We start from the raw sequence: 15,993 nt of genomic DNA, 5'->3' as shown, positions 1-15,993 counted from the left end.
GTGTGTACTGTGTGTGCGCTGTGTGTGTGCGTGCTGTGGGTGTACTGTGTGTGTGCTGTGTGTGTACACTGAGTGTACACTGAGTGTATAATGAGTGTGTACTGAGTGTGTATTGCGTGTACTGAGTGTGTACTGCGTGTACTGAGTGTGTACTGAGTGTACTGAGTGTGTACTGCGTGTACTGAGTGTGTACTGCGTGTGTACTGCGTGTACTGAGTGTACTGCGTGTACTGAGTGTACTGCGTGTGTACTGCGTGTACTGTGTGTGTACTGCGTGTGTACTGCGTGTACTGAGCGTACTGCGTGTACTGAGCGTACTGCGTGTACCGAGTGTGTACTGCGTGTACTGCGTGTGTACTGCGTGTACTGCGTGTACTGAGTGTGTACTGCGTGTACTGCGTGTACTGAGTGTGCTACTCGGCACGCAGCCGTCTGGGTTAGCCTTTGGGGCGCTTTTCTCCGGATCGGCCCCGAACCGCCGGACGTTGGCAGGGAGATAGCCGATGAACAACTGCATCTACATTTCACCAGGTAAGGCCCCCCCCCCCAACACCGACTCTAAATATACATGCACGGGGTCTCACACACACAACCGCCGGATTAATGCCCGGCGACACGGATGAACGCCAGCCCGAGTTTATTAGAAGCTCAAGTTACAAAACAACTCTGACGTTCACTTCTCAACTCGTTCACGTGGGGGGCGTGGGGGTGGGCGTGGGGGGCGGGGGGGTAGCGGTGCGCGACACGAGCCGTAGGGTCTGCACGTGGGTCGCGCGCGCACACACACAGTCTCTCTCACGCGCGCGTGTGTGCGTACTGTTGTCGTGTGTATTGTTGTCGTGTGTATTGTTGTCGTGTGTATTGTTGTCGTGTGTATTGTCGTGCGTGTGTATTGTTGTCGTGCGTGTGTATTGTTGTCGTGTGTATTGTTGTCGTGCGTGTGTATTGTTGTCGTGCGTGTGTATTGTTGTCGTGCGTGTGTATTGTCGTCGTGTGTATTGTCATGCGTGTGTATTGTTGTCGTGCGTGTGTATTGTTGTCGTGCGTGTGTATTGTTGTCGTGCGTGTGTATTGTTGTCGTGCGTGTGTATTGTTGTCGTGCGTGTGTTGCTTGGGGAGTGGTGGCGCAGCGGTGAGCGCGATCGTGCTACGGATCCCAGCTTCGGTTCCCGCTCACGGACGACACCGGTGACGATTATCCGAACCGGTCCTGGGCCTCCCCTAGGTCGACTCAATCGAGTACCTGGTGTGGTGTGTAGTAGTAGTAAACATCTCTATTTTGGAGACAAAGGCGGCCGGGAGTGGTGCTGACCACCCACCCGCTCGTGTGCCGTACTGGCCTTCATAGGCGCTCACAGGTAGCATTTGCGCCAACATTCTCTGAAGCCTATACGGGGGATCTTTGTCTTTGTGTGTGCGTCTGCGTGTGTGTGCGTCCGTCCGTCATTCTAAGTCGAGGACTTCTTCTGCTTCTTCTTCTCCACTTCTTCCTCCTTCTCCTTCTCGATCTCGCTCACGTACACCTCGATCTCATCCGCCTCCAGAATCTGCAACGGGGCACGGCGGCGGCATCGTCATCATCATCATCATCATCGGCAGCGTTCGCATCACCATCATTAGCCTCATCGCCGTCATCAGTAACGGTGCCATCACAAGCACCAGCATAGTCAGCACCGTCATCATCGTCGTCAGCGTTGTCAGCATCATCATCGTCAACATCATCGTTCGCATCTGGAAGGTGTCAAGCGGCAGCATCATTAGCACACGCATCATCACCGTCAGCTTCACCGTCAGCTTCAGCATCATCATCAGCATTGTCATCAGCATTGTCATCAGCATCGTCATCAGCATTGTCATCAGCATCGTCATCAGCATCGTCATCAGCCGCAGCATCACCAGCATCATGATCATCACCAGTACCATTAGCATCATCATAATCATCAGCAGCGTCATCATCATGGCAAGATTCTCCGTGTTGTGCTCTGTGTAACAGAGCAACCCCTCGAATACTCGGGAGTTTTTCAATTGCGCTTTTGCGTTTTGGCCACGGATGTATTGACAGCCGGCGTCGTCAGGATCGGGATGCGGCTCCAGGCGGCCGTCTGGAACGCCTCTTCCTTCCGACATTAGGGAGCCACTGGGGGGCTTACGCCCTTTGAAATCATCACCTCGATTGACAAACTCATTGATATTGTTCATAATAAAGGTTTTTGGGTGAGACCGCGTGGGTATAAATGTGTCGCAACCCTCCACCACCCGACACGGCCAATCAGTAAGGGATTTGTCACGTAAACCAAAGGCGCCAGTTAGTTCACTACTTCAGCCCACCGGTGTGTTGGAGAGTAAATCCACAACATTTACAATCTGAGCAGTACGACGTTTCGCTGGTAATTACATCCGGCATCATCGGGAAGATTTGCCAGAATAGCCAGCGTATATTGGAACGGCTTTTTGTGTAGAGGGTTTGTTGTGCTTCCCCCCCACCCGCGCCTCCGATTAGCTACGGTTGGCTACGTACGGTGCGAAAGAAGTTCAACAAACAAGCGTACAACGCGACTGTGTTCGTTGTTGAAGGCAAGCTAAATAACACTGCGCGATGTGATACGTACGTATTTATTCACGCGTGCAATTTAAATTGTTTACGTTTGAACGTGATATATGATCATGCGCCAAGCCACTCGAGCTGTGGACTTTTTGAATTGGAGATTGAAAACTCGTACTCTTTGGTTCTATTCGGTAAAGTCACGTAGGTAAAAAAAAAAACAACAAAAATCACGACGTTTCGGCCACAACACAAGCGGCCTTCATCAGGTGAAGGGACCAGCCTAGAACAGATTGAAAACTCGTTCATTTAAAACTGCTTGTTGTGTTTAGTTTGTTGTCTTTCTCCCCCCCCGCCCCTCCGGCACCTCCGATTGGCTACGCATGGCTACGGGACACCAACATTTCCCTCCTAGGCTCTGAGAATCAGAAGAGAAACTAAACTCAAATAACATGACCGGTACGTCTTCAGGTTGGCAGACGCACCGAGGCTCCCGCAAGGCCAACCAGGAGGGAGTGTGGCACGGTTTGGGAGGGAGTGTGGCACGGTTTGGTGAGGGAGTGTGGCACGGTTTGGGAGGGAGTGTGGCACGGTTTGGGAGGGAGTGTGGCACGGTTTGGTGAGGGAGTGTGGCACGGTTTGGGAGGGAGTGCGGCACGGTTTGGGAGGGAGTGCGGCACGGTTTGGTGAGGGAGTGTGGCACGGTTTGGGAGGGAGTGTGGCACGGTTTGGGAGGGAGTGTGGCACGGTTTGGGAGGGAGTGGTGTGGCACGGTTTGGTGAGGGGGTGTGGCACGGTTTGGGAGGGAGTGTGGCACGGTCTGGGAGGGAGTGTGGCACGGTTTGGGAGGGAGTGTGGCACGGTTTGGGAGGGAGTGTGGCACTGTTTGGGAGGGAGTGTGGCACGGTTTGGGAGGGAGTGTGGCACGGTTTGGTGAGGGAGTGTGGCACGGTTTGGTGAGGGAGTGTGGCACGGTTTGGGAGGGAGTGTGGCACGGTTTGGGAGGGAGTGTGGCACGGTTTGGGAGGGAGTGTGGCACGGTTTGGGAGGGAGTGTGGCACGGTTTGGGAGGGAGTGTGGCACAGTTTGGGAGGGAGTGTGGCACGGTTTGGGAGTGGTGTGGCACGGTTTGGGAGGGAGTGTGGCACGGTTTGGGAGGGAGTGTGGCACGGTTTGGTGAGGGAGTGTGGCACTGTTTGGGAGGGAGTGTGGCACGGTTTGGGAGGGAGTGTGGCACGGTTTGGGAGGGAGTGTGGCACGGTTTGGGAGGGAGTGTGGCACGGTCTGGGAGGGAGTGTGGCATGGTTTGGGAGGGAGTGTGGCACGGTTTTGGAGGGAGTGTGGCACGGTTTGGGAGGGAGTGTGGCACGGTTTGGGAGGGAGTGTGGCACGGGTTTGGGAGGGAGTGTGGCACGGTTTGGTGAGGGAGTGGTGTGGCACGGTTTGGGAGGGAGTGTGGCACAGTTTGGTGAGGGAGTGTGGCACGGTTTGGGAGGGAGTGTGGCACGGTTTGGGAGGGAGTGTGGCACGGTTTGGGAGGGAGTGTGGCACGGTTTGGTGAGGGAGTGTGGCACGGTTTGGGAGGGAGTGTGGAACGGTTTGGGAGGGAGTGTGGCACGGTTGGGTGAGGGAGTGGTGTGGCACGGTTTGGTGAGGGGGTGTGGCACGGTTTGGGAGGGAGTGTGGCACGGTTTGGGAGGGAGTGTGGCACGGTTTGGGAGGGAGTGTGGCACAGTTTGAGAGTGGTGTGGCACGGTTTGGGAGGGAGTGTGGCACTGTTTGGGAGGGAGTGTGGCACGGTTTGGGAGGGAGTGTGGCACGGTTTGGTGAGGGAGTGTGGCACTGTTTGGGAGGGAGTGTGGCACGGTTTGGGAGGGAGTGTGGCACGATTTGGGAGGGAGTGTGGCACGGTTTGGGAGGGAGTGTGGCACGGTCTGGGAGGGAGTGTGGCACGGTTTGGGAGGGAGTGTGGCACGGTTTGGGAGGGAGTGTGGCACGGTTTGGGAGGGAGTGTGGCACGGTCTGGGAGGGAGTGTGGCACGGTTTGGGAGGGAGTGTGGCACGGTTTGGGAGGGAGTGTGGCACGGTTTGGGAGGGAGTGTGGCACGGTTTGGGAGGGAGTGTGGCACGGTCTGGGAGTGGTGTGGCACGGTTTGGGAGGGAGTGTGGCACGGTTTGGGAGGGAGTGTGGCACGGTCCCTCCCAGACCCAGCAACTTGGAGACGTCTCGGAACGGGGAAGGGTTAAATATTCGCGGATTTAAGGGTTAACCCACCACCACCCCCCCTGCCACTGACCACCCACCACCAACCCACCCAACCACCACCCCACCCACCACCACCTCACCCACCACCGAGGTTATTACGAGTTTCCTGTACTGGCACATAATGGCCGGCTCCTGTACCTTCAGATTCTTGTTCCTCTGCATGACAGCAAGCTCGATGTTCTTACCCCCAGACTGCACCACCTGAGAGACAGAATCCCACACATCATCATCATCATCACAACAACCCCACACATCATCATCTCAACGACCTCAGCTCATCATCACATCAATCCCACACCTCATCATCACAACAACCCCACAGCTCATCATCATCATAACCCCACAGCTCATCATCATCACAACCCCACACATCATCATCATTACAACAACCCCACAGCTCATCATCATTACAACAACCCCACAGCTCATCATCATTACAACAACCCCACAGCTCATCATCACATCAACCCCACACCTCATCATCATCATAACCCCACAGCTCATCATCATCACATCAACCCCACACATCATCATCATAACCCCACAGCTCAACATCACAACAACCCCGCCGCTCATCATCATCACATCAACCCCACACCTCATCATCATCACATCAACCCCACAGCTCAACATCACAACAACCCCACATATCATCATCACAACAACCCCACAGCTTATCATCATTACAACAACCCCACAGCTCATCACCATCACATCAACCCCACACCTCATCATCATCAAAACCCCACAGCTCATCATCATCACAACAACCCCACATCTCATCATCAAAACAACCCCACACCTCATCATCATCATCATAACCCCACAGCTCATCATCATCACAACAACCCCACACCTCATCATCATAAAAACCCCACAGCTCATCATCATCACAACAACCCCACACCTCATCATCACAACAACCCCACACCTCATCATCATCATAACCCCACAGCTCATCATCATCACAACCCCACAGCTCATCATCATCACAACAACCCCACACCTCATCATCATCAAAACCCCACAGCTCATCATCATCACAAAAACCCCACACCTCATCATCACAACAACCCCACACCTCATCATCACAACAACCCCACACCTCATCATCATCATAACCCCACAGCTCATCATCGTCACAACAACCCCACAGCTCATCATCATCACAACAACCTCACACCTCATCATCATCAAAACCCCACAGCTCATCATCATCACATCAACCCCACACCTCATCATCACAACAACCCCACACCTCATCATCATCATAACCCCACAGCTCATCATCATCATCACAACAACCCCACAGCTCATCATCATCACAAGAACCCCACACCTCATCATCATCAAAACCCCACAGCTCATCATCATCACATCAACCCCACACCTCATCATCACAACAACCCCACACCTCATCATCATCAAAACCCCACAGCTCATCATCATCACAACAACCCCACAGCTCAACATCACAACAACCCCACCGCTCATCATCATCACATCAACCCCACACCTCATCATCATAACCCCACAGCTCAACATCACAACAACCCCACCGCTCATCATCATCACAACAACCCCACACCTCATCATCATCATAACCCCACAGCTCAACATCACAACAACCCCACCGCTCATCATCATCATCATCACATCAACCCCACACCTCATCATCATCATAACCCCACAGCTCAACATCACAACAACCCCACCGCTCATCATCATCACATCAACCCCACACCTCATCATCATCACATCAACCCCACACCTCATCATCATCATAACCCCACAGCTCAACATCACAACAACCCCACCGCTCATCATCATCATCACATCAACCCCACACCTCATCATCACAACAACCCCACACCTCATCATCATCATAACCCCACAGCTCATCATCATCACAACAACCCCACAGCTCATCATCATCACAAGAACCCCACACCTCATCATCATCAAAACCCCACAGCTCATCATCATCACATCAACCCCACACCTCATCATCACAACAACCCCACAGCTCATCATCATCAAAACCCCACAGCTCATCATCATCACATCAACCCCACACCTCATCATCACATCAACCCCACACCTCATCATCATCATAACCCCACAGCTCAACATCACAACAACCCCACCGCTCATCATCATCACAACAACCCCACACCTCATCATCATCATAACCCCACAGCTCAACATCACAACAACCCCACCGCTCATCATCATCATCACATCAACCCCACACCTCATCATCATCACAACAACCCCACACCTCATCATCATCACATCAACCCCACACCGCATCATCATCACATCAACCCCACACCTCATATCCCCCCAGGCGTCCCCACGTCTCCCCTGTGTGTCCCCGCAAGTCTTCCTGTGCCCTCTGCGTGTCCCGGCGTCTCCCCGTGCGTCAGCACATCTCCCCGCGTCTCCCCCAGCGTGTCTCTGTGTGCCCCTGCACGCCCCCGTATCCCTCCCCCTCCCCGTGTCCCCACGTGTCCTCCGCGTGCCCCTGTATGACCTTCCCCGGCACCTCCGATTAGCACGGCGGCCTACGTACGGCGGGAAAGAACGTCAACGTACGCGTGTACGTCCACCCCACGTTCCCGTGTCCCCCCCCCCCCGCCCCGTGTGTCTCCCCCAGTGCGTCCCCCGTGCCTCGAGCAGGGCGCGGATGGCGAGCTTGATGGCCTGCGCGTCGGTAGCGATCGCCTCCTCCGTGTAGTTCTTCTCCAGGAACTCGCGCACCGTCTTGGCGCTGCGTCCGATGGCGTTCGCCTGCGCGCGGTGGTGGGGGATGGACAACGCCGGCGGTTTCGACCTCGTTGCAACACGTCGGCGTCACGTACCGCGTGCTGAGCGCATTGCCCTCTCCACCCCCCCCGTGCTGCTGTACGTGTGTGTGGTGCGCCACGGTGGGTGGCTAGGAGATGTTAACTACCTCGCCTGGTATGCAGGAGGTCGTGGGTTCGATCCCGACCCTGACGCCTGCTGGCTGTATATCTGGAGTTTCCGTGTCTCTCTCTCTCTCCCCGTGGTCGCGTGGATTTTTCTACGGGTCCTCCGGTTTTTCCCGCCACATTTTTAATCAACGTCGCCACGCGTTGAGAGTACTTGGCTGCCGTAAATTTCCACGCGATAAGCCACTTCCTCGGGCTCTTATTTTTGATAGCCAGCTCGCTTCCGAAAAATAACCATACAGCCGAGTGGGCCTTACATGGTGAATTAAAAAAAAAAGTTAATTAAGTAGTTAGCTAGTGGCACGCTGCACTCCACAAGCCGGCCAACCCGCAGTGAATTCCCACTCGGGGACCAACACCGCGGTGATGAATACCTGAAGCGATCCGGGGCTTCGTCTGGGTCAACTCGGCGTTACACGAGTATCTGGTGCGGTGTATTAACATCGGCACTGGGGAAGAAACCAAGGCGGCACTGCGTGGTGCTGGCCACCCACAGCTTTCACGTGCCGTGCCGGCCTTGACAAGTGCTCGTCAAGAGCACCTGCCCCAACAGCCTGCTAGGAGCTACATGGAGGACTTTGATCTTTGTCATCGTTGTCTTATATATGCGTGCGGTGGCGTGGTAGTTAGCGGCAGTGTAGCGGTTAGCGTGCTGTGCAACGAAACCCGACGACCTGCATTCGATTCCCGCTCACGGCCAACACCTTTAGCGATGATCAGAACCAGTCCTGGGCCTCCACTAGGTCGACTCAGCCTTAAGAGAGTACCTAGCACGCTGTGTAAACATCGCCACTGGGGAAGAGACAAAGGCGGCCGGGCGTGGTTGCTGGCCACCCACCCCCCTCGTGTACCGTCGTTCCGGCCTTCACAGGTGCTGCTCGCCAACAGCACTTGCCCCGACAGTCCGTTAAGGCTACACGGGGGACCTTTGTCTTTGTGCGTGACCTCCTGCGTCAGCGAGCGAGCCTTCCGACAACCGCTTCGCGCCTGGCCTAGCGGCGGTGTTGGTGCGCACGAGACCTTCCACGCGTGGTAGGTGCCGGACGGGTCGGTCTGGTAGAGCCGAGGAATCCCGTCTTGATCGAACCCCACGAGCAGAGCCGAGATCCCAAACGGGCGGCGCCCATTGCTCTGTGTGTAGCGCTGAGGTGGGGGGGGGGTGACGGGGAGGTGTGGGGGGGGGAGACATTGACAGGGTAGGGGGAGGGGTGTTGGGGAGGCATCGACGGCATATTTCGAGGAACGTGGGTTCCACCAGGTCACGTGTGGTGGGGTAAAGAGTGGGTGGTGAGATGTTAACTACCTCGCCTGCTCGTGGTTTCCATCCCGACCCTGACGCCGGCTGTATATTTGGAGTGTGCGCGTCTCTCTCTCTCTCTCTCCCCCCCGCTCCCCCCCCCCCCCCCGTCGTCACTGCGTGGATTTTTCTCCGGGTCCTCCGGTTTTCCCCCTCCACATTTAGAACCGACGTCACCACGCGTTTTAAGAGTACATGGCCGCTGCGAATTCCCGCACGGCGGTGACGGTGGGCCACGTCTGGCTGGGCTGTCGTTCGCGATGGCCAGGTCGCTTCTCAAAAAGAGCCACGTGGCTCAGTGGGCCTCACCTGCTAAAATCAACAGCAGCTTTTCGTTTATAGTTTTCGAGCGGGCCCAAATACCCTGGAGAGGGGCTCACCGGAGGGGCCATCGAGCCCCGGGGGGGCCCTTCCCCGCCGGCAGCGGCGCAAAGCGGCACACCGCAACAGCTGCGCCTTTTACCTGCTTGAGGCCCGCGATGTAGCGGGTGATGTACTCAACCGTGACGGGGTCCTCCACCGTCAGCTTGTGACTCTGGCACTCGACGCGGGCTCGGTTGATCACGATCCGCGCGTCTGCCGTCAAACCTGCGGCACGGACGCACGGACAGACCAAGACAAGAGAGCTCCATGCGTTGACGCTTTCAGCCTTAACCCTTCCCTGTTCCGTACGTGCCTTGACGGCACGAGTCTTCCCTTCCGGAATTCAGTCGTGATGACGCACACGTCCGGTGACGTACGTACTCTGTACGTCACGTATATTTGGGGTTTGCGTGGTCTCTCTCTTCCGGCGGTCGTGTGGATTTTTTTTCCCTGGGTTCTCCGGTATTTCCCTCCACGTTCATAAACGTGCGTTTAAGGGTATTTGACTGCCGGAAATGTCCACGTACGTGTGCATCGTCGTACGTGTGCGTCATCGGAACGGAAACCCGAAGGAAAAATTAGGGGCAATAACTTTGCCGGTACCGAGGCCTCCCACACGGCCATGCGCGCGAGGGGGCGCGTGGCAACGGTTTGTCGCCAGCTATCGTAGAGTTGCGGCGGTCGTGGTCGCGACGGTTCTCTGCGGTGAGCAACAATGTGGATCGGAGGGGTCGCGACGGCTCACGTACCGGTTTACCTGCATAACAAAGACAATAACCACACTACACCACAAGATGTAGATTGCTAAACGTAGTCTTCGTGGAAATAACGGAGTTTCGGTAAGAAAACGGGTGTACTGGGACACTCCATTGCTCAATAAGCCGCGGTATTTCATGGACAAAAAAAGACTAGGATCCCCTGTATAGCCTTAACAGACTGTAGGAGCAAGTGCTGTTAGCAAGCAGCAGCTATCAAGGTCGGCATGGCACACGAGGGGGTGGGTGGCCATCACCACGCCCGACCGCCTTTGTCTTCCCAGTGGCAATGCTTACACACAGCACCAGGTACTCGTCTAACACCGAGTCATCTTACCCGTTTAGATAATCGTCACTAGTTTGTAGCGCAGCGCGCAAACCGCTAACACTAAACTAAAAAAATGTACTTTACCAGGTAATCTAGGATTGAAGCTTTCGTGACTGCAGGAATTACTATACTCATTGGTTCTTTCGGTAAGTCACGTATGTAGAAATAAAAATAATTTGAATTTTAAAATAAATTGTATTTTATTTCTACATTTTTATTTTTTAATTATTTCTATTTTATTTCTACATACGTGACTTTACCAGGTAAGGCTCACTGAGCTATACAGCTTTTTTTCAGAAGCGACCTGGCCACAAATATCTCAACGAAGTGGCTTGTTACGTGAACATTTATAGCAAAGATTCTAAATGCACGTTTCTAAATGTGGAGGGAATTACCGGAGTACCCGGCGATAAAATCCACACGACCACGGGAAGAGAGAGAGAGAGACACGCAAACTCCAAATATACAACAGGCATCAGTCAAGCTTGGGATCGAACCCACAACCTCCTGTAAACCAGGCGAGGTAGTTAACATTGCACTCCACGACTGTCGCCACCCTCTCCAAGGCCCCAACATTTTCCACCTCCATCAGAGCAACCGCTGACACCCGCCTGCCCCCCACCCCTCCGACATCTCCCCCCGCCCCCCGCTCGCACCGGCGAAGGCCATGCAGACGTGGTCATCGAGGGCACAGATCTTGCGGACCGTCCTCTCCTCCTGGAGCTTGGCCACAGATTTCTTCTCAACGGCCAGCACCACGATGTCCAGCCCTCGGATGCCCACCTGGGGTTGGGACAGCCGGAGCACAGGTAGGAAACGCAGGTGAACGAGTTATCACGGGCATTGGCCACACCGCGCGCCCCCCCCCCCCCCACCAACTCACCCACCCAGTGCTCGGGAGCAGAAATGCCCCAACTGTCTGTTCATGGTTACGAAGGTGATATTTGCCTTTGAATGCGAGCGCGCGTGTGTCTGTAGCGGTGGTGTAGCGGTTAGCGCTACGCTGCGCTACGAACCCGAGGACCCGAGTTCGATTCCCGCCCACGGCCACCACCAGTGACGATTATCTGAACCGGTCCTGGGCCTCACCTAGGCCGACTCAGTCTGAAATGAGTACCTGGTGCGGTGTGTAATAAACATCGCCACAGGGGAGACAAAGGCGGCCGGGCCTGGTGCTGGCCACCCAACCCACTCGTGTGTCCCGTGTCAGCCATCATAGGCACTGCTGCTCACTAACAGCACTTGCCCCAACAGTCTGTTACGTCTATACGATGGAATCTTTGTTAATTTAAGGAGGTTTTGTGATCAGGACGTTAAATATAGAAACGAGTGAAATAATGTACGTTGTGCGGAGGGGTGGGAATGACCATACTTCACCGCGCTGGTCATTGCCGCTTGCTTGAATGCGGGGAAGCTATTGAAGACGCGCGAGCATAGAAGTACTGTACAACAATCTGTACTGCCCACAAAGTAGGCAGACGGAGGCCTATAGTACCTGTTGAGTGCACAACACTCCCCCATTCAATCACGATCCAAGCTGCACCCCACCTTCTAAGCCGCCCCGATATTTAAATTGGCGATTCAGTGGCAATATTAATTATATTGATTACACGGTCTCGATGCGAGTCAATGTGTATCTAGGCGAGTCTATGGGTATCTAAATGAGTCTCTGTGCGAGTCTATGGTATGGTCTTGATGCGAGTTGTTGGTATAGTAAATGCGAGTCGGTGGTATAGTCTCCGTACGAGTCTATGGGTAACTAGGTGAACCTATAGTTCTCTTAATGAGTCTATATGCGAGTCCATGGGTCTCTAAGCAAATCTCTAAGTGAGTCTATGGTATTATAGTCTCCATACGAGTATATGGGTCGCGATGCGAGTCTATGGGTCTCTATGCGAATCTATGGGTATCTCTGTGAGTCTACGGGTCTCTATGCAAAACTATGGGTCTCTATGTGAGTCTACTGGTCTCAAAGCGAATCTATGGGTATCTATGCGAGTCTGCGGGTCTCTATGCGAGTCTATGGGTATCTATGTGAGTCTACTGGTCTCTATGCGAATCTATGGGTATCTCTGCGAGTCTACTGGTCTCAATGGGTATCTATGTGAGTCTACTGGTCTCTATGGGTAATCTATGTGAGTCTACTGGTCTCTATGGGTATCTATGTGAGTCTACTGGTCTCTATGCGAATATATGGGTCTCTATGTGTATCTATGTGAGTCTACTAGTCTCTATGCGAATATATGGGTATCTCTGTGAGTCTGCGGGTCACTATGCGAGTCTATGGGTATCTATGTGAGCCTACTGGTCTCTATGCGAATCTATGGGTATCTCTGTGAGTCTACAGGTCTCTATGCAAAACTATGGGTATCTATTTGAGTCTACTGGTCTCTATGCGAATCTATGGGTATCTCTGTGAGTCTACTGGTCTCAATGGGTATCTATGCGAGTCTACTGGTCTCTATGGGTATCTATGCGAGTCTACTGGTCTCAATGTGAGTCTACTGGTCTCTATATGAGTCTACTGGTCTCTATGGGTATCTATGTGTCTACTGGTCTCTATGGGTATCTATATGAGTCTACTGGTCTCTATGAGTATCTATGTGAGTCTACTGGTCTCTATGGGTATCTATGTGAGTCTACTGGTCTCTATGGGTATCTATGTGAGTCTACTGGTCTCTATGGGTCTCTATGTGAGTCTACTGGTCTCTATGGGTCTCTATGTGAGTCTACGGGTCTCTGTGGGTCTCTCTGTGAGTCTACTGGTCTCTATGTGAGTCTACTGGTCTCTATGTGAGTCTACTGGTCTCTATGGGTCTCTATGTGAGTCTACTGGTCTCTATGTGAGTCTACTGGTCTCTATGCGAGCCTTTCAGTATGTAAAGTCACTCTATGCGAGTCTATGGATGTTTATGGATCTCTGTGTAAGTCCACAGGACTCCAAGTATAAAAACAATAACAATTATAATGCCAACAATAACTATAATACCAACAATAACTATAATAATAACAACAATAACGTAAAGCCCTCCTGCCAAATCTACTGCTGGATGACCACTCCGTGTCCCCGTGTCGTGCGCCCGCATGGCCGGCAAGTTGAATGGGCAGACTTTAATATTCCGCGAGTGCGCCGTCGTGATATCTTACAAAAAGCAGAGTGAGCCGCGCGTTAACTTTCATCGGCACGAGAAAGCAACGTTTTATATATTCTTTTTTAAAACAATAATCATTGTTAAGCGTTCGGCCACATGACAGTGCAAAAAAAACGGGACCGACCCTCGCCTAGAAGCCGCGCCCGGCCGCTCAGCGGCCACCGTCGGCGCGGGTTCTTGGCAACGCCGTGGGCTTCGAGTAGGCCCGAGCATAGGCCGCAACACGTCCATCTGAATGAATTAACAAAACTTTAAAATCACACACAAACATCTCGGTTCTAGCTCGAATGGAAGAGAGAGGGATACGTACTGCCGTGGAGCCTTTCTTCACGGCCTCCTGGGCGTATTCCACCTGGAAGAGGTGGCCGTCGGGCGAGAAGACGGTGATGGCGCGGTCGTATCGGGCCGTCATGGTTGGGCTTTGTGGAGGTGGTGGTGGTTGTTGTTGGTTGTTGTTGTTGGTGGTTGTTGGTTGTTGTTGGTGGTGGTGGCGGCGGATTTGAACCCCCGCGCAGTCAAAATCAACGGCCACTCAAAGTGGAGTCACACACCAAAAACGAACGTCCGCGGGACAATTTGTTATCGGCGGAGAGGAGTGGCCACAGTGGTGGTGGATGTCGCTGTGACGATGGCGAATTGTTGAGTCGGGGCGCATGAGCATTGCCCCGCGAGGTGCGGAAGGTTCTTGCGTCGACGATGTCCGGCGGTAAAGGGGCACAAGGCCGTGACAACAATAATAATGAACACAATCTAGGGGCAATCTACTACATTGGTAAAAGTGTCCACAAATGTAGCAGCTACGGGCCCCGCACTTAGTGCAGTGATTCTGCACTTTGCTCTATTGCTATAGTACTACACCGCCTTCGACTTTTACGAACGAATGGGTGTTTGAGGTTAGCGATTTTTCCTATTATTCGGCTGTATTGCAAATGAAAAAATACAATTACTTTACTGTGCAAGTAAAAAAATGCGTGTTTTTAATATTTACGTGTTTAAAAAAAATTGAGGGCCCCTTTATAACATCATGCTACAGGCCCCACACTAGGTTAATCTGGCACTGGTAGAGACCCATAGACTCACACAGAGACCCATAGACTCACTCACGCAGAGACCCATAGACTCACACAAAGACCCATAGACTCACTCACACAGAGACCCACAGACTCAAGCACACAAAGATCCCACAGACTCCCTCACACAGAGACCCATAGACTCACACAGAGTCCCATAGACTCACACAGAGACCCATAGACTCACTCACACAGAGACCCATAGACTCACTCACACAGAGACACATAGACTCACTCACACAGAGACCCATAGACTCACACAGAGACCCATAGACTCATCACACAGAGACACATAGACTCACTCACACAGAGACCCATAGACTCACTCACACAGAGACCCATAGACTCACACAGAGACCCATAGACTCACTCGCACAGAGACCCATAGACTCACACAGAGACCCATAGACTCACACAGAGACCCATAGACTCACCACACAGAGACCCATAGACTCACACAGAGACCCAAAGACTCACGCACACAGAGACCCATAGACTAACTTACACAGAGACCCATAAACTCACTCACTCAGATACCCAAAGACTCACACACACAGAGACCCATAGACTCACTCACACAGATACCTATACACTCACTCACACAGAGACCAAAAGACTCACGCATACAGAGACCCATAGACTCACTCACACAGAGACCCATAGACTCAGTCATACAGAGACCCATAAACTCACTCACACAGAGACCAAAGACTCACACACACAGAGACCCATAGACTCACTCACACATAGACCCATAGACTCACTCACACAGAGACCCATAGACTCACTCGCACAGAGACCTATAGACTCACTCACACAGAGACCTATAGACTCACTCACACAGAGACCCATTGACTCACACAGAGACCCACAGACGCATCACACAGAGACCCATATACTCATCACACAGAGACCCATAGACTCACTCACACAGAAACCCACAGACTCACTCACACAGAGACCCATATACTCACTCACACAGAGACCCATAGACTCAAGCACACAAAGATCCCACAGACGCCCTCACACAGAGACCCATAGATTCACTCACACAGAGAACCATAGACTCACTCACACAGAGACCCATAGACTCACTCACACAGAGACCCATATACTCACTCACACAGAGACCCATAGACTCATCATACAGAGACTCATACACTCACTCACACAGAGGCCCACAGACTCACACAGAGATCCACAGACTCACACAGAGACCCACAGACTCACACAGAGATCCACAGA

The 15,993-nt window shown here is 53.1% G+C and overlaps 1 protein-coding gene across 1 annotated transcript; it reads right to left on the bottom strand.

The window, feature by feature from the left end:
• Positions 1-620: 620 nt before the first annotated feature.
• On the bottom strand, positions 621-14,397 carry LOC116957846 (proteasome subunit alpha type-7-like). Its single transcript, XM_032980261.2, has 7 exons — positions 13,989-14,397; positions 11,183-11,309; positions 9,544-9,668; positions 8,804-8,926; positions 7,482-7,601; positions 4,947-5,009; positions 621-1,547 (listed from the first exon to the last, which is right to left on the bottom strand). The coding sequence occupies exons 1-7, from the start codon at positions 14,088-14,090 to the stop codon at positions 1,449-1,451; spliced, it is 759 nt and encodes a 252-aa protein (XP_032836152.1). The 5' UTR covers positions 14,091-14,397; the 3' UTR covers positions 621-1,448.
• Between the last annotated feature and the right edge of the window lie 1,596 nt (positions 14,398-15,993).

This window comes from Petromyzon marinus, chromosome 63 (assembly GCF_048934315.1).
Source record: "Petromyzon marinus isolate PM22_M1 ecotype Great Lakes invasive population chromosome 63, UKy_Petmar_22M1.pri1.0, whole genome shotgun sequence".
NCBI classification, from domain to species: domain Eukaryota; kingdom Metazoa; phylum Chordata; class Hyperoartia; order Petromyzontiformes; family Petromyzontidae; genus Petromyzon; species Petromyzon marinus.
The sequence above is the reverse complement of the archived record's forward strand: the minus strand, read 5'-3'. Positions and strand labels throughout refer to the sequence as shown.